The 19,591-nt window shown below is 47.6% G+C and overlaps 1 protein-coding gene across 8 annotated transcripts in view; it reads left to right on the top strand.

Annotated features, from left to right (window-relative positions):
• SRCIN1 (SRC kinase signaling inhibitor 1) overlaps positions 1-4,169 on the top strand; it is a 75,533-nt gene extending 71,364 nt beyond the window's left edge. For 5 of the 8 annotated variants that reach the window (XM_063718172.1, XM_063718171.1, XM_063718169.1 and 2 more), the window contains one exon: positions 82-4,169. In XM_063718172.1, coding sequence (XP_063574242.1) covers positions 82-216 — 135 coding nt within the window. In that variant the 3' untranslated portion in view covers positions 217-4,169. The remainder of the gene's footprint in view (positions 1-81) is intronic. The other 3 variants (XM_063718170.1, XM_054546320.2, XM_063718173.1) reach the window with 1 other exon arrangement.
• The last annotated feature ends 15,422 nt before the right edge of the window (positions 4,170-19,591 follow it).

Below are 19,591 nucleotides of genomic sequence, written 5' to 3'. Positions count from 1 at the left end.
CACTTTTAAAACTTCAGCTGGGGGCCAGCTTGGAGGCGCTCCCTTCCACTCTCTGACCCCTGACCCCTGTTTTTGTTCCAGGCCACTAAACCATCTAAAGAGATGAGCGGGTCGAATGAGACCTCGAGCCCAGTCTCAGAAAAGCCCTCGGCTTCCAGAACCTCTATCCCTGTATTGACTTCCTTTGGGGCAAGGAATTCTTCCATCTCCTTCTAGAAGCCCCTCACCCCGCTGCCCCGCCTGTCCCCCTCCCTCACTCCTGCCATTTCTCCCCTCTCTTCCCTTCATCTCCACCCCACCCCACCCTACTCTCCAGACCCCCTGAGGGGTGTGCCCTGAAGAGGAGGGTGCGGCCCTCCTCAGCTCCCTCTACCCATCATCTGTTGGTGTTTTTGGTTTTTTTTTTTGTTTTTTTTAACAATTAACTTTTAATTATCTTTTTTTAAACAGTAAAACTAAAAACCAAACACACCACCTTCCTTGATCTGTTCCCAGCTGGCCTCTCGCTGGCCGCACCTGTCACGTCTCTCCCTCTTCTCTTTCACCACTCTTTCCCCCAGTCCATCCTGAAGCTCCTGCACCCCTTTCCCACCTTCCCCTCACTTCCCAAGAATACTCCAAACAAACTCTGAACCACGGAGACTTGGAGCAGTGGGAGACCCCTCTCCCGTTTCTCGGTACCTTCCTGGAGGAACGCGGGGACATCGGACCAACCCATACATCAAGCCGGAGAGCGGGGCTCAGGGAGACTGGCCTTGGAGACGCCCCACTCCCTGTCTAAGCTCGGACAAGACTGTGACCGCCTCTGTGGCTGCTCTGCCTCCTCGCACTCACACCCCAGTGGGCCTGGAGTAGAGACGGACAGGCTGGAGACGAGGCCGGGCTTTGAGAGGCCTCAGGGTGGGTGCGAGGCCATGGAGTCTGTGTCCCTGGGGAGGCGCTGGCCTCCTGGGCCTCGCCGTCCAGTGGGGAGTGGAGGGCAGAGGCCCTTTGGTCTGCTGGCTGTGGAGAGTGGGTCCCACGGACAGCCGGACATCAGGGACACTGCCTTGGGAGAGGGCCGCCTGGACGGGTATTTGGTTCTTTTAGTTTCCTGATTTAGCACTTTAAATGGCATTAACTTATTTAATGCGGGTGGGGTGGGCAAGAATGAGGGCCTAGAAAACCAGGTTTTGTGGCCTGCAGTTGGGGGAAGGGTCTGGTTTGAGGGAAATGGGAGGGTCGAGAGGGGCTTGATGGGGAGCACTGAAGACACCTGGGACCCGCAGGTGGGGTGACTTGACCTTCAGTCATCCTCTTGGCGATTTGAGGGTTTTCCCGGGAAAGGATGAGACGTAGTTTTTCAATGGGGCTCTGGTGACCCTGGTGAGATGTCTGAAGGTCCCTGAGGCCTGACCATCCAGCCAGCGCCCCTGGCCTGTGGACGCCCTGCCTGCCCTGCAGAGGCGGTTGGCAGTGCTGCCTGGCTTTTGGCCGGGTCCTGGGGAGGCAGAGAGAGGCCAATTTTGGTTCTCACTCCTGGCCCCCCAGAGGGCACAGTGAGGAGCCAGTAGGGAGAGGATAGGAGAAGAGGAGGAGGAGGAGCGGGGTCCCCGGCAGCAGTATTCCCACTTGGAGCACAAAGTGAAGCAAGCACAGGGGAGGGGGACTAGAATCAGTCCCTCACAGCAAGCACAGAAAGGAGGAGTTGTGCAGAAGGCAGAGCCCCCCCACCCCAGCCCCTGGGGCCGGGCTGGGGAAGGTCCGCACTTGGGGAGAGCGGGGAGCTGTTGAAGGTTTGGGGGGAGGGGAAACGGGTTGTGTTTCTTCATTTCTTTTTTTTGTTTTTGCCTTTGTTGGTTCATCCTTGTTTTCTAGCTTTGGATCATTTTTGTACCAAGGCGAGCAAGCCTTTTTGAAAAATAACAAAAGAGGAAAAAAAAATCCCTCCTGAAAAAAAAAAACCCTGGAAAATAGAAAAAAAAAAGGACCTCATAAATGATGCAATTACTTTTAATTGCAGGCAACTCTTTACATTTAAGTGAAGTGTCTTAACATTTTATATTGTTTTAAAAATATATTTACATATTATATATATAATATACGTAATATAAATATATATAAATATTTAAAAAAGAAAAAAAAAAGAAAACCACGGCACTCTCCCTGGCCACTGTTTTGGCGGGGGAGGGGGGCTGGGGGGCGGGCACGTCGGCCTGGCTTCTGTGGTCCCAGTGAAATGGTCTGGTTTGATTTGGCTGTACAGAGACCCCCTGACTTGGGAGGGGAGGGGGGAGTGGTGCCCCCTCCTCCCTCCACTCCATTACTCTCTGCTTGCTACTTCACTTGCCCCCAGCTCCCATCCTCAGCCCTGTGACTGGAATGTGTGCCCCACCGTCATTGTCCTGAGTTGAATGTCCCTTTGTAGGGGAGGTGGGGGGTGGGGGCAGTGTCCATCCACGAAGGGGCAGAAGGAGGAAGCCATGTGCCCTGCCCCACCCGCTCGGGTGAAGCCCAGTGGGGTTTGCATCTTTCTTTCCCTTTGGTTCCTGCACATTTATGGGCTGGGAGGCATCCGTGTGGAATCGCGTGCAGCCTGTGTGTGTGCTGGCACGAGCCCATGCACTGTGTGTGCAGATGCATGGGGCCTGCACCCACAGGCATGGCTGAGCACATGTGTGGGGGAAGGCGTGGGCACATAGGTGCATGTAACCTGTTCGGGCATTGGCACGTGCCTACCTGCATGTTAGCGTGAGAGGAGCTTTGTGTGTGAGAACATGTGTAATGTGTGTGCAGACATGCCTAGCGCCAGAGACTTGTATGTGGGCCACGTACATGTGGATAGAGACGCATACATGGAGGTGCATGTGATCTGTGTCTCCGAGTGTGTGTGTGCACGTATGTGTGCTGGTGCAGACCCAGGTGTGTGGGTGTGCCTCTGTGTGCGTGTGTTCCATCATCCCTGCACCACTGGCTCCAGATCCCTTCCTGAGCCCCCGTCCCCGCTGGCCCTCTCACAGCCTGCAGCACATCAGTGCCCCCAGCTGCATGCGCCTCGCTGCTCTGTCCATCAGTGTGTGCTTGACCAAGAGAAAACTAAGACGTCTCCGGGGACCCCTGTACCTGGTCCTCTCAGCCCCCGCCCACTGTGCTGTGTTACTCGCATGGGGGGTTTCCTGCCCCTTCCACAATATGCTGTTTCCCCAGGAGCCTCAGGCCTGAGGCTCTGAGTGGGGTCCCCAGGGGGCCCCCCGGGGTGAGCCCCGGCTCCACACCCTGCCCCATCCACCCTGTAGGGCCCATGTTGGTGTAGCAGTGATGGCTTCTGTGGATATTCTGTGACCTCTGTCGGTGTAACTTGACAATTTCTAAATGGAAAAGGGTTGCTGTGTTTTCTCTGTCTCTCTTTTTTAATGTCCTTTTTTCTTCTCCGCACCTCCCTGCTCTCTTTCCTTTTCAGTTTTTCTAGCCAAGTGTTTGGGGCTTTAATAAAACTTGTTTCTTTTTCCTCTCCTGGATCTCCTTCCTATAGGCTGATGTCTCATTATTTCTCTGCTTCACCCTGGAGGATCTGGAAGGTGCTGGGATGGGGGGAGGTGGCAGATGGGGAATCCCTGGCAGCCACTGGCCTTCAGCTGGCAGAGCATGAGGGGGAGGACAGAACAGGGCCCCTGGGATTAGCCATGTGGGGTAGTGTACACCAGTAATCCCAGCTACTCAGGTGGCTGAGGCATGAGAATCGCTTGAACCCAGGAGGTGGAGGTTGCAGTGAGCCGAGATCGCACCACTGCGCGCCAGCCTGGGTGACAGAGCGAGACCCTGTCTCAAAAAACAAAAACAGTTCTCGGCTTGGCATTCCAGGAGGTGTCCTGCCTAATCCTCACAACCATCGGTGAGGTAGCTACTGGCACTACCTACTCAGGCAAGTGACAAAGCTCAGAGATGTTGGGCATCTTACCCAGAGTCATACAACTGGTAGGTTGTAGACAAACCTGTAAGTTTGAATCCAGCTCTGCCTGACACCAAAGCCCACGGTTACCCTAAAACCAAGCAGTGCTGATGACCTCCAGCAGTCCCCTGAATTGGGTCTCAGCCTCCTGCCCTTTGAGTGAGATGACCCTTGGTGGGGGTCCACCCATCTTTTCTTTCTTTTCTTTTCTTTTTTTTCTTTTTTTTAGACAGGGTCTCCCTCTGTCACCCAGGCTGGAGTGCATGATTACAGCTCACTATAGCCTCAACTTCCCTGGGCTCAGGTAATCGTCCCATCTCAGCCTCCTAAGTAGCTGGGACTACAGGTGCCTGCCACCACACCTGGCTACATTTTTTGTATTTTTTGTAGAGAAGGTTGCGCCATGTTGCCCAGGCTGGTCTCGAACTCCTGAGCTCAAGTGATCTGCCCACCTCGGCCTTCCAAAGTGCTGGGATTACAGGCGTGAACCACCGAGCCCGGCCACACCCATCTTTTCTAGATGCAGCAGCTTTCAAACCCGTAAAGCGGTAACAATACAAAATGCATTTGACACTTCTATGCTTTAGGTATGTACACACATATGCACAAACAGCCACAGCAAAGTGGCACCTGCTACACAGAGCACCATGGTGTATGCCATGGGTCCTGATTGGATTTTACAGGCTTTCCTGGAATTCTGAAGGCTGTGCCACTGTTCCAGCATGTTCTAAGAGTCCCCGAGGCTGCCCTCCAGCTGTTCTGCGTGGCTGAGGGCTGGCATGTTACTGAATCTCTTCTCTCCTCTCAGCATCACTTCACTTCCATCCCTGAAGGTAGTGACCATGTCCTGGAGCCACAATCTTCCAGCCATCACAGGGGCCCCAGTTGCTCACTCTTCTCCTAAAGACCTCTTTGGAAACAGAGGGCAGCGACCTGCCTACTGTCTGCAGGGAATGCCCCTCCGTGAGTCACCCACCCACCAAAGTCCAGCAACCCTTGAGACTCACAGAAAGCCAGTCCCCAGCCTGCCCGTAGCCCATCCCTATGTCCTTTTTAGAATGTCAGCAGATCTTGCCTTCTCTCTGCCATCCTATTCCCCAAAAACTGGGAGAGGAGCCAAAAAACCCCCTCCCAGAATCACTGCACTCATGACAGTTCAAGATCAAGTAACAAACGGAACCATCTGCTGCAAGCCTGTAAGGAAGCCTGCGCTCATTCACCTGCCAGATGCCTATCCAGGATGCACTCCCTGCGAGGCGCTGCTCGTCCACTCCTTGGGGCTGGGGCTCTGTCTGGCGGGGGAGCTGCCAGGACAGCCAGCAGACAGAACAGACACCCGAGCTCAACCAAGGCAGGTGCTGGGAGCACACAGGAAAGAGGCCAGTGACAGGTGTGGCGGGGAGTAGCAGGGTCAGTCACATTTGAGAGGAGACCTTGTGGGTGGGTGAGGAGTGGGCTTTGGGGGTGCTGGTGGCTGAGGGTCCCAGGCACAAGGCCCTGGGTGGGATGTAACCAGTGGGTTCTGGAAAATGAAGGAAATCCAAGAAGAGTGAGGAGGGGAAAGTGCAGCGTGGTGGGCAGAAGCCCCCTCATGTGAGGCCTTATGGGCTGTGGTAAGGAAGGTGCCATGGAAAACAATAGGAGGGTTTAAAGTAAGAAAGTGTCATGAACTGACATGTTGTTTCAGAAGTTGTCTCAGAGTGGGCTGGGCATGGTGGCTCATGCCTGTAATCCCAGCACTTAGGGAGGCCGAGGCGGGCAGATCACAAGGTCAGGAGTTCGAGACCAGCCTGGCCAACATGGTGAAACCCATCTCTACTAAAAATACAAAAATTAGCTGGTCATGGTGGCAGGCACCTGTAATCCCAGCTACTGGGGAGGCTGAGGCAGGAGAATCACTTGAACCCGGGAGGCAGAGGTTGCAGTGAGCCAAGATCATGGCATTGCACTCCAGCCTGGGCGACAAGAATGAGACTATGTCTCAAAAAAAAAAAAAAAAAAAGTTAATCAGAGTGGCATGCACCTGCAGTTCCAGCTACTGGGGAGGCTGAGGCGGGAGGATTGCTTGAGGCCAGGAGTTCAAAGTTTCAGTGAGCTATGATGGCATCACTGCACTCCAGTGTGGGTGACCAAGGGACACCCTGTCTCAAATACAATACTGCCTACTGTCTGCAGGGAATGCCCCTCCATGAGTCACTCACCCACCAAAGCCCAGCAACCCTTGAGACTCACAGAAAGCCAGTCCCCAGCCCTGTCTCAAAAATGAAAAATAGGCCAGGCGCAGTGGCTCACGCCTGTAATCCCAGCACTTTGGGAGGCAGAGGCAGGCGGATCACGAGGTCAGGAGATCAAGACCATCCTGGCTAACACAGTGAAACCCTGTCTCTACTGAAAATACAAAAAAATTAGCCAGGCGTGGTGGCGGGCGCCTGTAGTCCCAGCTACTTGGGATGCTGAGGCAGGAGAATGGCGTGAACCCGGGAGGCGGAGCTTGCAGTGAGCCGAGATCGCGCCGCTGCACTCCAGCCTGGGTGACAGAGTGAGATTCTGTCTCAAAAAAAAAAAAAGAAAAAAAAGAAAAACCAGAACTTACCCCTCCCAATAGCCATGCTTTATTAATGTTTTATAATACTAATTGCTACCATTTATGGAAAGTCTGTTAATCTTCTAACAACCCAGACAATAGATATTATTACCTCTGTGCTATCAGTGGGGAAGGCTGACTCTGGCCAAGATTTGAGTGCGATCTGACTGCCTTCAGAACTCAGGTTCCTGATGGAGAGGAGGCAGGCGCTACTTGACGTGTAGCGATGGGGGAAGCCCTCGGCTTCTCTCCTTCATTGTCTGCACATCCTCTCTGGGCCCCCCTGGGCATTTTCTGACTGTTTGATCATTGAGTGGCTTAAGTGGTCCCTGAGCTCAGAGTGACAGAGCATGGTCCACAGGATGGGGGCCTGGGGCTAGTGGCATCTGTGCCCCTTAACTGAGAACAGGCTTCCTCGAAGCTCACTGGTGCTGACTGGCTGATACCACTCATAATGGCACACCTGGCAGGGGGATCCCTCCATCCCCTCCCCTTTATCATTGTTCCAGAAATCTTCACTCAAAATCTCAGCCTGTGCTTTAGTTCAGGGTGACAATCATGCTGCCTCTCCATGTCCATACTAGAAGGGCAGGGAAAAGTCTCTATTCCTTTCACCTAAGCCCTCATACATTTGGAGTTTTCCCAAAGAAATGTTTCCTGCCGGGTGCGGTGGCTCACGCCTGTAATCCCAGCACTTTGGGAGGCCAAGGCGGGTGGATCACGAGGTCAGGGGTTCGAGACCAGCCTGACCAACATGGTGAAACCCCGTCTCTACTAAAAATACAAAAATTAGCTGGGCGTGGTGGCGGGCGCCTGTAATCCCAGCTACTCAGGAGGCTGAGGCAAGAGAATTGCTTGAACCCGGCAGGCGGAGGTTGCAGTGAGCCGAGATTGCACCACTGCACTCCAGCCTGGGTTGACAGAGCAAGACTCTGTCTAAAAAAAAGAAAAAAAAAAAAAAGAAATGTTTCCTATGAAATAGATCAAACCCCACTGGAGGCCAGGCGCAGCGGCTCATGCCTGTAATCCCAGCACTTTGGGAGGCCAAGGCAGACGGATCACAAGGTCAAGAGATCGAGACCATCCTGGCCAACATGGTGAAACCCTGTCTCTACTACAAATACAAAAAATTAGCTGGGTGTGGTGGCACATGCCTGTAGTACCAGCTACTCGGGAGGCTGAGGCAGGAGAATCGCTTGAAACTGGAAGGCGGAGGTTGCAGTGAGCTGAGATCATGCCACTGCACTCCAGTCTGGACAACGAAAGCGAAACTCCATCTCAAAAAAAAAAAAAAAAAAAAAAAAAAAACCCACTGGATAGGCAGAGCAAGTTTTACTGTATTTTATTTATCCTATTTTATTTTTTTGAGACAAGGTCTTGCTCAGTCACCCACACTGGAGTGCAGTGGTGCCATCATAACTCACTGCAACCTCAAACTCCTGGGCACAAGTGATCCTCTGGCCTCAGCCTCCTGAGTAGCTGGGACTACAGGTGCAAGTCACAACCCCTGGCTAATTTTTCAATTTTTGCAGAGACAGAGTTACCAAGGCTTATTTTGAACTCCTAGACTCAAGTGATCCTCCTGCCTTGGTCTCCCAGAGTGTTGGGATTACAGGCGTGAGCCAGCAAGCCTGGCCTAGAGCAAGTTTTAGAGTACAGTTTGTTATTGTTTGTATGGCTGCTTTTTTTTTTTTCTTTTTCTTTTTTTTTTTTACAGAGTCTCACTCTGTTGCCCAGGCTGGAGTGCAGTGGCACAATCTCAGCTCACTGCAACCTCCGCCTCCTGGATTCAAGTGATTTTCCCACCTTAGCCTCCTGAGTAGCTGGGACTAGAGGCACGTACCACCACGCCCAGCTAATTTTTGTATTTTTAGTAGAGATGAGGTTTCACCATGTGGGCCAGGCTGGTCTTGAACTCCTGACCTCAAGTGATCTGCCCACCTCAGCCTCCCAAAGTGCTGGGATTACAGGCACGAGCTACCATGACCGACCTGTTATGGCTTTTTAAAATTATTTATTTATTTATTTATTTATTTATTTATTTATTTATTCAAGACAGGGTCTTGTTCTGTCACCAGGGTTAGAATGCAGTGGTACTATCTCGGCTCACTGCAGCCTCAACCTCCTGGATTCAAGCAGACCTCCCACTTCAGCCTCCAGAGTAGCTAGGACTACAGGTATGTGCAACCATGCCTGGTCAATTTTAGTTTTTTGTACAGCCAAGGTCTCAGTATATTGCCCAGGCTGGTCTCAAACTACTGGGCTCAAGTGATCCTCCCACTTCCACCTTCCAAAGTGCTGGGATTACAGACATGAGTCACCATGCTTGGCCTGTTATAGCTTTATTGAGATTTATTTCACATACCACAAAATGCACCCTTTTAAAGTCTACAGTTCAGTGATTTTTAGTATATTCACAGATATATGTGACCATCACCACAATCTAGATTATTTCAACTCCCCAAACCCTGACCACTTGACAGTCATTCCCCATTCCTGCACCCTCCTCTCTGCCACCTACCTCCTCACCCCAACCCACAGCCCTAGGGAATTAGTAATGTACTTTCTATCTGTATGGATTTCCCATTGCAGACACTTCCCACAAATGGAATTATACAACATGTTGTCTTTTGTGACAATCTTCCTTCTACATGTTTCCAAAATTCATCTATGTTGTAGTATGTATCAGTACTGATGCAGGGCAGGCAAGCCCCCAAATTGGGGTTTAGCAGAGGAGGATTCTTGGTTTTGTCCGGGAAATAATTCAAGGGTGAGCCGGTGGTGTTAGACAGCAGCTTTTATTGAAGTGACAGTGCACAGCAGCAGAGGTGCTGTTCCATGTGGAGCGGGGCTACCCCACAGGCTGTGTGCTGAGTAGCAGCTCAGAGGCGGGTCTGCATTCATAGCTATACCCACTTTTAATTGTATGCAAATTAAGGGGTAGATTATGCAGAAATTTGTAGGAAAATTTTGGTAACTTTTGGGTCACTGGGTCGTTGCCATGGAAAGGGGTGGTAATTTCTGGCTGTTGCCATGGCAATGGTAAACAAATGCTGCACTGGTAGGCATGTATTATGGAGAACTGCTTCCACTCCATCTTTGTTTTAGCTAGTTCTCAATTTGGTCCAGTGTCCAAGAGCTAACTCTGGAGTCGAGTCCCACCTCCTACCTCAGTATTTCACTCTTTTTTTTTTTTTCTTTTCTTTATTTTTTTTTTGAGACAGAGTCTCTCTCTGTTGCCTAGGCTGGAGTGCAATGGCGTGATCTCGGCTCACTGCAACCTCTGCGTCCCAGGCTCAAGCAAGTCTCCTATCTCACCCTCCCGAGTAGCTGGGACTACAAGTGTGTGCCAGCATGCCCGGCTAAGTTTTGTATTTTTAGTGGAGAAGGGGTTTCACCATGTTGGTCATACTGGTCTTGAACTTTTGACCTCAAGTGATCCACCCACTTTGGCCTTCCAAAGTGCTGGGATTACAGGCATGAGTCACCGTGCCCAGACTGAATAATTTTTTCTTGTATGGATATATCATATTTTACTTATCCATTCATCAGTTGATGGATATTTAGGTTGTCAGTACATGAACATTTGTGTACAAGTTTTTTTGTGTGTGTTGACATATGTTTCAGCTCTCTTGAGTATATCCTAAGGAATAGAATTGCTGGGTTTTACAATAACTCTAGGTTTAACATTTTGAGGAACTGCCAAACTGTTTTCCAAAGTGGCTGCCCCACCAGCCATGTAATAAGCATTCTAATTTCTCCACATTCTTGTCAACACTTATTGTTGTCTGTCTTTTTACTGCAGCCACCCTAATGTGTATGAAGAGGTAGCTCATGATTTTGATTTGTATTCCCCTGATGACTACTGATGTTGAAAATCTTGGCCGGGAGCGGTGGCTTATGCCTGTAATCCCAGCACTTTTGGAGGCTGAGGCGGGCGGATCACGAGGTCAGGAGATCGAGACCATCCTGGCTAATGGTGAAACCCCATCTCTACTAAAAATACAAAAAAATTAGCCGGGCATGGTGGCAGGCGCCTGTAGTCCCAGCTACTCAGGAGGCTGAGGCAGGAGAATGGCGTGAACCCGGGAGGCAGAGCTTGCAGTGAACCGAGATCGCGCCACTGCACTCCAGCCTGGGTGACAGAGCGAGACTCCGTCTCAAAAAAAAAAAAAAGAAAATAGTTTCATGTATATAATAGCTATTGGCATATCTTCTTTGGATAAATGTCTTCAGATCCTTTGCTTATTTTTATTTAAATTGGGTTGTCTTTTTATCGTTGAATTTTTATTGTTCTTTATATATTCTAGATATGAGTCCCTTGTCAAATATATGATTTGCAAATGTTTTCTCCCACCGGGTGTGGTGGTGCATGCCTATAATCCCAGCTCAGGAGGATCACTTGAGCCCAGGAGGTTGAGGTTACAGTGAGCCATGATCATACCACTGCATTCCAACTGGAGCCACAGAGTGAGTCCCTGTCTCAGGAAAAAAAAAACAAAAAACAAAAACACACACACACACACACTTTTTTTCTTCCATCCAATGATTGGTTGTCTTTTCACTTTCCTAATAGTATCCTTTGACACACACAGTTTTTAATTTTTATGAAGTCCAATCTATCAATTTTTTTTCTTTTATAGCTGGTGCTTTTGGTGTTGCAGCTAGAAGATCCTCACACCTCAGCCTCCCAAGTAGCTGGGACTACAGGCATACACCACCGTTCCTCACTAATTTAAAAATTTTTTTTTGCCTGCGCGTGGTGGCTCACGCCTACAATCCCAGCACTTTGGGAGGCTGAGATGGGCAGACCACTTGAGGTCAGGAGTTTGAGACCAGCCTGGCCAACATGGTGAAACCCCGTCTCTACTAAAAATATAAAAATTAGCAAGGCGTGGTGGTGGGCGCCTGTAATCCCAGCTACTCGGGAGGCTGGGGCAGGAGAATCACTCTAGCCCAGGAGGTGAAGGTTGCAAGGAACTAAGATCGTGCCACTGCACTCCAGCCTGAGCAACAGGGTGAGACTCCATCTCAAAAAAAAAAAAAAAGAGAAAAAAATTTTTTTGGTAGAGAGGGGGTCCTGCTATATTGCCCAGGGTGGTCTTGAACTCGGCGTCCAAAGTGCTGGATTACAGGACCTGCTACCACGCCCCGCTAATTTTTGTATTTTTAGTAGAGATGGGGTTTCACCATGTTGGCCAGGCTGGTCTCGAACTCCCGGGCTCAAGGGATCCGCCTACCTCAGCCTCCCAAAGTGCTGGGATTACAGGCGTGAGCCACCGGCCTGGCCTCTTCTCACATTCTTGATGATGTCTCGTGACGTACAGAAGTTTTAAATTTTTCTGTTTTTTCTTCCATTGTTCATGGTTTTGGTGCCAAATCTAAGAATCCATTGTCATATTCAAGGCCATGAAGATTTACCTTATGTTTTTTTCTAAGAGTTTTAGATTTTATTTTAAAGTCTATGATCTATTTTGAGTTAATTTTTGTAGACAGAGTGAGATAGTGGTCCAATTTCATTCCTGTGCATGTGGTTATCCAGTTGTCCCAGCACCATTTTTTTTTTTTTTTTTTGAGATGGAGTCTTGCTCTTTCGCCCAGGCTGGAGTGCAGTGGTGCAATCTCGGCTCACTAACCTCCGTCTCTCGGGTTCACGCCATTCTCCTGCCTCAGCCTCCCAAGTAGCTGGGACTACAGGCACCCGCCACCATGCCCGGCTAATTTTTAGTAGAGACAGGGTTTCACCATGTTAGCCAGGATGGACTTGATCTCCTGATCTTGTGATCCGCCTGCTTCGGCCTCCCAGCGTGCTGGGATTACAGGCGTGAGCCACCACACCTGACCTCCAGCACTATTTTTTTAGAAAAGATTATCATTTGCCCCATTGAATGGTCTTGGTAACATTGTCAAACATCAAATTGACATCCAGTGTGTATCATGGATGTAAAAAATATATATATCAGTTGACCATAAATGTTTGGGTGTATTTCTGGATTCTTAATTATTTTCCATAGGTCTATATATCTAGCCTTATGCCTGTACCACACTGTTTAGATTACTGCAGCTTTGTAGTAAGTTTTGATATTAGGAAATGTAAGTACTGCTACTTTGTTTTAAATTTTGTTTTCACTATTTGAGGCCCCTTGGAGTTTCCTATTTAGTGGATTCCTTAGAATTTTCTACATACAATCTCATGTCATCTGCAAATAGAGACAGTTTTACATCTCTGTTTGTGGATGGCTTTTATTTCTTTTTCTTGCCTAATTGCCTGGGCTAAAACTCCCAGTAGAATGTTGACTAGAAGTGGTAAGAGTGAACATTTTGTCTGTTTCCTGATCTTAGAGGGAAAGCTCTCAGTCTATTAATTTAATAGCATGAAATACGATATTAGCTGTAGTTTTTTTTTTTTTTTTGACAGTCTCTCTCTCTGTCACCCTGGCTGGAGTGCAGTAGCTCAATCATGGCTCACTGCAGCCTCGATCTCCTGTGCTCAAGCAATCCTCCTACTTCAGCCTCCCAAGTAGCTGGGACTACAGGTGTGAACCACCACGCCTGGTTAGTTTTTGTATTTTTTTGTAGAGACGGGCTTTCACCATGTTGCCCATGCTGGTCTTAAACTCCTGGGCTCAAGCAAACCACCCACTTCAACCTCCCAGAGTGCCAGGATTATAGGCATGAGCCACCCTGCCTGGCCTAGCTACAGATTTTTCATAGGTATGTTTATCAGGTTGAGGAAGTTTCCTTCTATTCCTAGTTTATTGAATTTTATAATCATAAAAGAGTATTGAATTTTGTCTTGCTTCTTCAGCATCTATTGAGATGATCATGTAATTTTTATTCTTTATTCTCTCAATTTTGTGTGTTTCATCGATTGATTTTCAAATATTAAACCAACCTTGTATTCCTGGGATAAATCCCATTTGGTCATGGTGTATAATCCTTTGTATACGTTTCTTGATTTGTTTTGCTGGTATCTTTTTGTTGTTGCTGTTTTGAGACAGAGTCTTGCTCTCTCTTCCATGCTGGAGTGCAGTGGCGTGATCTCAGCTCACTGCAACCTCCGCCTCCTGGGTTCAGGCAATTCTTGTGCCTTAGCCACCAGAGTAGCTGGGATTACAGGTGTGTGCCACCACACCCAGCTAATTTTTGTATTTTTATTAATAGTAGAGATAGGGTTTTGCTATGTTGGCCAGGCTGGTCTCCAACTCCTGGCCACAAGTGATCTGCCTGCCTTGGCCTCCCAAAGTGCTGGGATTACAGGTGTGAGTCATCACACCCAACCGGTTTGCTGGTAGCTTGTGGAGGACTTTTGTTTCTATAGTCACAAGGGATGTTGGTCTGTAGTTTTCTTGTTATATCTTTTTCTAGCTTTGGTATCAGGGTAATACTGGCCTCACGGTTCCTTCCTCTTCTTTTTTTGAAAGAGTTTGTGAGGGATTTGTATTAATTTTTCTTTAAATATTTGATAGAAATCACTAGTGAAGCCATCTGGGTCTGGAATTTTCTTTGTTGAAAGTTTTTAAATGACCAATTAAATCTTTTTCCATGTTGTAAGTCTGTTCAGATTATTTATGAGTTCTTCTTAGTCAGTTTTGGTAATTTATGTCTTTCTAGGAATTTTTTCATGTCTTCTATTTATCTAAATTGCTGGTGTGCAGTTGTTCACAGTGTTCCCTTATTATCCCTTTACTTTTGTGTGTGTGTGTGTGGAGATGGACTCTTGCTCTGTCTTCTAGGTGGAGTGCAGTTACACGATCCCGGCTCACTGCAACCTCTGCCTCCCAAGTTCAAGTGATTCTCCTGCCTCAGCCTCCTGAGTAGGTGGGATTACAGGTGCCCGCCACCACGCCTGGCTAATTTTTGTATTTTTAGTAGAGACAGGTTTCACATGTTGGCCAGGCTGGTCTTGAACTCCTGACCTCAAATGATCCACCCGCCTCGGCCTCCCACAGTGCTGGAATTACAGGCGAGAGCCACCGCACCCGGCCCCCCTTTCCTTTTTGTAAGTATTGATAGCTCCCTTTTCATGCCTGAGGTATTAATCTGAGTCTTTTTTTTTTTTTTTTCTTGGTCAGTCTAGCTAAACAGTTGTCAATTTGTTGATCTTTTCCAAGAAAAAACTTTTGGTTTTACTGACTTTCTCTATTTTTTCTATTTTCTATTTCATTTATTTTTACTCATACCTTTATTATTTCCTTCCTTTGGCTTTCTTTTGGTTGAGTTTGCTCTTCTTTTTCTAGTTTCTTAAGGTGGAAGTTTAGGTTATTAATTTGAAATCTTTTTTCTTTTCTAATATTGACATAGTTACAAATGTCTCTCTAAGCACTGCTTTAGCTGCATCCTATAAGTTATGTTATGTTGTGTGTTAGTTTCCATTCATCTCAAGATATTTTCTAATTTCCCTGTGATTTTATCTTTCACTCATTGATTATTTAGGAGTGTTTTTAAATTTCTACATATTTCTAGCCGGGTGTGGTACCTCACGCCTGTAATCCCAGCACTTTAGGAGGCCAAGGCAGGCAGATCACTGGAGGTCAGGAGTTCGAGACCAGCCTGGCCAACATGGTGAAACCCCGTCTCTATTAAAAATACAAAAATTAGCCGGGCGTGGTGATACACTCCTGTAGTCCCATCTACTTGAGAGGCTGAGGCAGGAGAATCACTTGAACCCACGAGGCGGAGGCTGCAGTGAGCCGAGATCGTGCCACTGCACTCCAGCCTAGAGGACAGAGCAAGACCCGCCTCAAAAAAAAAAAAAAAAAAAATCTACATATTTGTTAATTTCCTCGGTTGTCATTTTCTATAATTCCATTGCAGTTGGGGAACAGACTTTATATAATTTCAATCCTTTTCCATTTACTGAGGCTTGGTTTAAGGCCTAGTATAAGTCTATCCTGAAGAGTGCGTCACGCGTAGCTGAGAACAATGTGTGTTCTGCTGCTGTGTGGAGTGTTTGGATGTCTTTCAGGTCTTGGTTTACAGTGTTGGTCAAGGCTTCTACTTCCTTGTTGATCTGCCTCGTTGTTTCATCCATTATTGAAAGTGGGGGCCAGGCGTGGTGGCTCACGCCTGTAATCCCAGCACTTTGGGAGGCCGAGGTGGGCGGATCACGAGGTCAGGAGATCGAGACGGTCCTGGCTAACACAGTGAAACCTCGTCTCTACTAAAAATACAAAAAATTAGCCGGGCATGGTGGCGGGTACCTGTAGTCCCAGCTACTCTGGAGGCTGAGGCAGGAGAATGGCGTGAACCCGGGAGGCGGAGCTTGCAGTGAGTGAAGACCGCGCCACTGCACTCCAGCCTGGGCAATAGAGTGAGACTCTGCCTCAAAAAAAAAAAAAAAAAAAAAAAAGAAAGTGGGATATTGAAGTCTCCAACTACTATATTGAATGGTCTAATTCAGTTCAGTTCCCTTAAGTTTTATTAGTTTTTGCTTCATGTATTTTGGGCTCTGTTGTTAGGAGTATATATGTTTACGATCATTTTATCTTCCTCATAAACTGGATCTTTTATCATTATAAAAGATATCGTATCTTTAGTAACAATTTTTTTTTTTTTGAGACGGAGTCTTGTTCTGTCGCCTAGGCTAGAGTGCAGTGGAGCTATCTTGGCTCACTGCAACCTCCGCCTCCCAGGTTCAAGCAATTAGGAGCGCCTGTCTCAGCCTCCTGAGTAGCTGGGACTACAGTGCACGCCACCACACCCGGCTAATTTTTGTAGTTTTAGTAGAGATGGGGTTTCACCATGTTGGTCAGGCTAGTCTTGAACTCCTGACGTCAGGTGATCCACACATCTTAGCCTCCCAAAGTGCTGGGATTACAGGCGTGAGCCACCTCGCCCAGCCTTCAGTAAGAATTTTTGTCTTAAAGTCTAGTTTGTCTCATGCTTGTGTGAGACACACACAAGCTAGCTCTCTTTTAATAACTCCTCACATGGTTTCTTTTTCCATCCTTCTACTTTCAACTCTTGTGTCTTTGACTCTAAAGTAAATCTCTCACAGTTAGATCATTTTATTTTATTTTATCCATTCTGGGCCGGGCCCGATGGCTCACACCTGTAATCCCAGCCCTTTGGGAGGCCAAGGTGGGAGCATCACTTGAGCCCAGGAGGTTGAAACCAACCTGGTTAAGATAGCATGACCTCGTCTCTACAAAAATTTTGTTTTTAAAATTAGCCAAACGTGGTGACGTGGCCCCATAGTCCCAGCTATTTGGGAGGCTGAGGTGGGAGGATTGCTTGAGCCCAGGATGTCAAGGCTGCAGTGATCTAGGATCACACCACTGCACTCCAGCCTGGGCAATTGAGCAAGACCCAGTCTTGAAAAAAATAATAATCCATGCTGCCAATTTCTGCCTTTTGATTGGGGTGTTAAATTAATTTACATTCAATGTATCACTAATAAGCTAGGATTTATGTCTGCCATTTTGCTAATCGTTTTCATATGTCTTGCCTTTTTTGTTCCTCTATTCCTTGATTCTGCCTTCTTTCTTTCTTTCTTTCTTTTCTTTCTTTCTCTTTCTCTCTTTCTTTCTTTCTTTTTTTTTTTTTTGAGACACAGTTTCACTCTGTTGCCCAGGCTGTAGTGCAGTGGCGCCATCTTGGCTCACTGCAACCTCTGCCTCCTGGGTTCCAGCGATTCTCCTGCCTCAGCCTCCCAAGTAGTTGGGATTACAGGCACACACCACCATACCCGGCTAATTTTTGTATTTTTGGTAGAGACGGGGTTTCGCCATGTTGGCCAGGCTGGTCTCAAACTCCTGACCTCTGGCGATCCTCTGACTTCAGCCTCCCAAAGTGCTGAGATTACAGGTGTGAGCCACTGCCCCCAGCCTGATTCTGCCTTCTTGAGTGTAAAATAAATATTTTCTTTCTTTTTTTTATTTTTATTTTTATTTTTTTGAGATGGAGTCTTCCTCTGACGCCCAGGCTGGAATGCAGTGGCACAATTTCGGCTCACTGCAAGCTCCGCCTCCCGGGTTCACGCCATTCTCCTGCCTCAGCCTCCTGGGTAGCTGGGACTACAGGCGCCCACCACCATGCCCAGCTAATTTTTTTGTATTTTCAGTAGAGATGGGGTTTCACCATGTTAGCCAGGATGGTCTCGATCTCCTGACCTCGTGATCCACCTGCCTCGGCATCCCAAAGTGCTGGGATTACAAGCTTGAGCCACCGCGCCTGGCCTCTTTCTTTTTTTTAATACAGGGTTTCACCTCCCAGGCTCAATCGATCATCCCACATCAGCCTCCCAAGTAGCTGGGACTACAGGCATGTGCCACCATGCGTGGCTAACTTTTAAAAATTTTTTATAAAGATGGGTCTCGCTAGATTGCCCAGGCTGGTCTCAAGCAATCCTCCTGCCTCGACTTCCCAAAGTCCTAGGATTACAGGCATAAGCCACAATGGCTGGCCAATATTTTCTAATATATCATCTATTTAATTCCGTTTTTGTTTTGTTTCATTTACAATTTTTTGAGTTATTTTTAGTGATTGCCCTAGTGATTACAATTAGCATGTTAACTTAGAACAATCTAGTTCACCTTAATAGTAACCTAATTTTAATTGTGTTTAAAAACTTTGCTCTAATATAGCTCCATTCCTCTCCAGTCCTTCATGCCATTATTGTCATACAAATTACACCTTTATATGTCAACACAGTTTTGTAATTATTGCTTTATGTAGTTATCTTTTAAAGACAGGGTTAAAGACAAAAAGGAAAATAATTACTACAAAAATGTTTATTCTTTCTTTCTTTTTTTTTTTTTTTTTGAGACAGAGTCTCGCTCTGTCACCCAGGCTAGAGTGCAGTGGCACTGTCTCAGCTCACTTCAACCTCCACCTCCCAGGTTCAAGTGATTCTCCTGCCTCAGCCTCCCAAGTAGCTGGGATTACAGGTGCCCACCACCACACCCAGCTAATTTTGTATTTTTAGTAGAGACAGGGTTTCACCATGTTGGTCAGGCTAGTCTCGAACTCCTGACCTCAAATGTCCACCTGCCTTGGCCTCCCAAAGTGCTGGGATTACAGGCTTGAGCCACCGAGCCCGGCCTATACTGTCTTTCATAATGCCTATGTGGTTATCCTTACAGTGTTCTTTATTCATTCGCGTGGACTCAAGTTACCATCTAGTGTACTTCCGTTTCAATCTGAAGGCTGCCTTTACTATTTCTTATATGGCATGTCTGCTAGTGATAAATTATCTGTTTTTTAAAATCTAGAGATATCAGTGGGGGTATGGCAGCTCACACCTGTAATCCTAGCACTTTGGGAGCCTGAGGCAGGAGGGTTGCCCAAGAGTTTGAGACCAGCCTGGGCAACATAGGGAGACCCTGTCTCTACAAAAATTAAAAAATTAGCTGGGTATGGTGGCTCGCACCTGCATTTCCAGCTACTTGGGAGGCTGGGGTGGGAGAATCGCTGGAGCCCAGAAGGTCTGGGCTGCAGTGAACTTCGATCGCCACTGCACTCCAGCCTGGGTGACAGAGTGAGACCCTGTCTCAAATAAATAAATAGGCCCGTCACAGTGATTCACGCCTGTAATCCCAGCATTTTGGGAGCCCAAGGCAGGAGGATCGCTTGAACCCAGGAGTTCAAGACCAGCCTGGACAACATAATGAGATCTCGTCTCTACTGAAAAAAAAAAAAAAAAAAAAAAGCCAAGTGTGGTGGCACATGCCTGTGGTCCCAGCTACACCGGAGATTGAGGCAGGAGGCTCACTTGTGCCCAGGAGATCGAGTCTGCAGTGAGCTGTGATCACACCACTTCACTCCAGCCTGGGCAATGGAGCAAGACCCTGTCTCAACAATAAATAAATAAAATAATAAAAATAAAAATAAATCTAGAGATATTTCATTCCTCTTATTTATTTATTTATTTATTTATTTATTCATTTATTTATTTATTTATTGAGCCAAAATCTCACTCTGTCACCCCGGCTGGACCAGGAAGAAGTTTGCCTCCGCCCTGCCACCCCTTGGTCCAGTCCCCATTGCCCTCCTTCCCTGGGCCAGGTACCTCGCCTGTCTCCCAGCCCCACTCTGGCCCTTTCCCTCCAAAACAAGTGAGACAGCTGACTCATGCC

The sequence above is a fragment of the Pongo abelii genome, chromosome 19 (assembly GCF_028885655.2).
Source record: "Pongo abelii isolate AG06213 chromosome 19, NHGRI_mPonAbe1-v2.0_pri, whole genome shotgun sequence".
In the NCBI taxonomy this organism is placed as follows: domain Eukaryota; kingdom Metazoa; phylum Chordata; class Mammalia; order Primates; family Hominidae; genus Pongo; species Pongo abelii.
The sequence above is the reverse complement of the archived record's forward strand: the minus strand, read 5'-3'. Positions and strand labels throughout refer to the sequence as shown.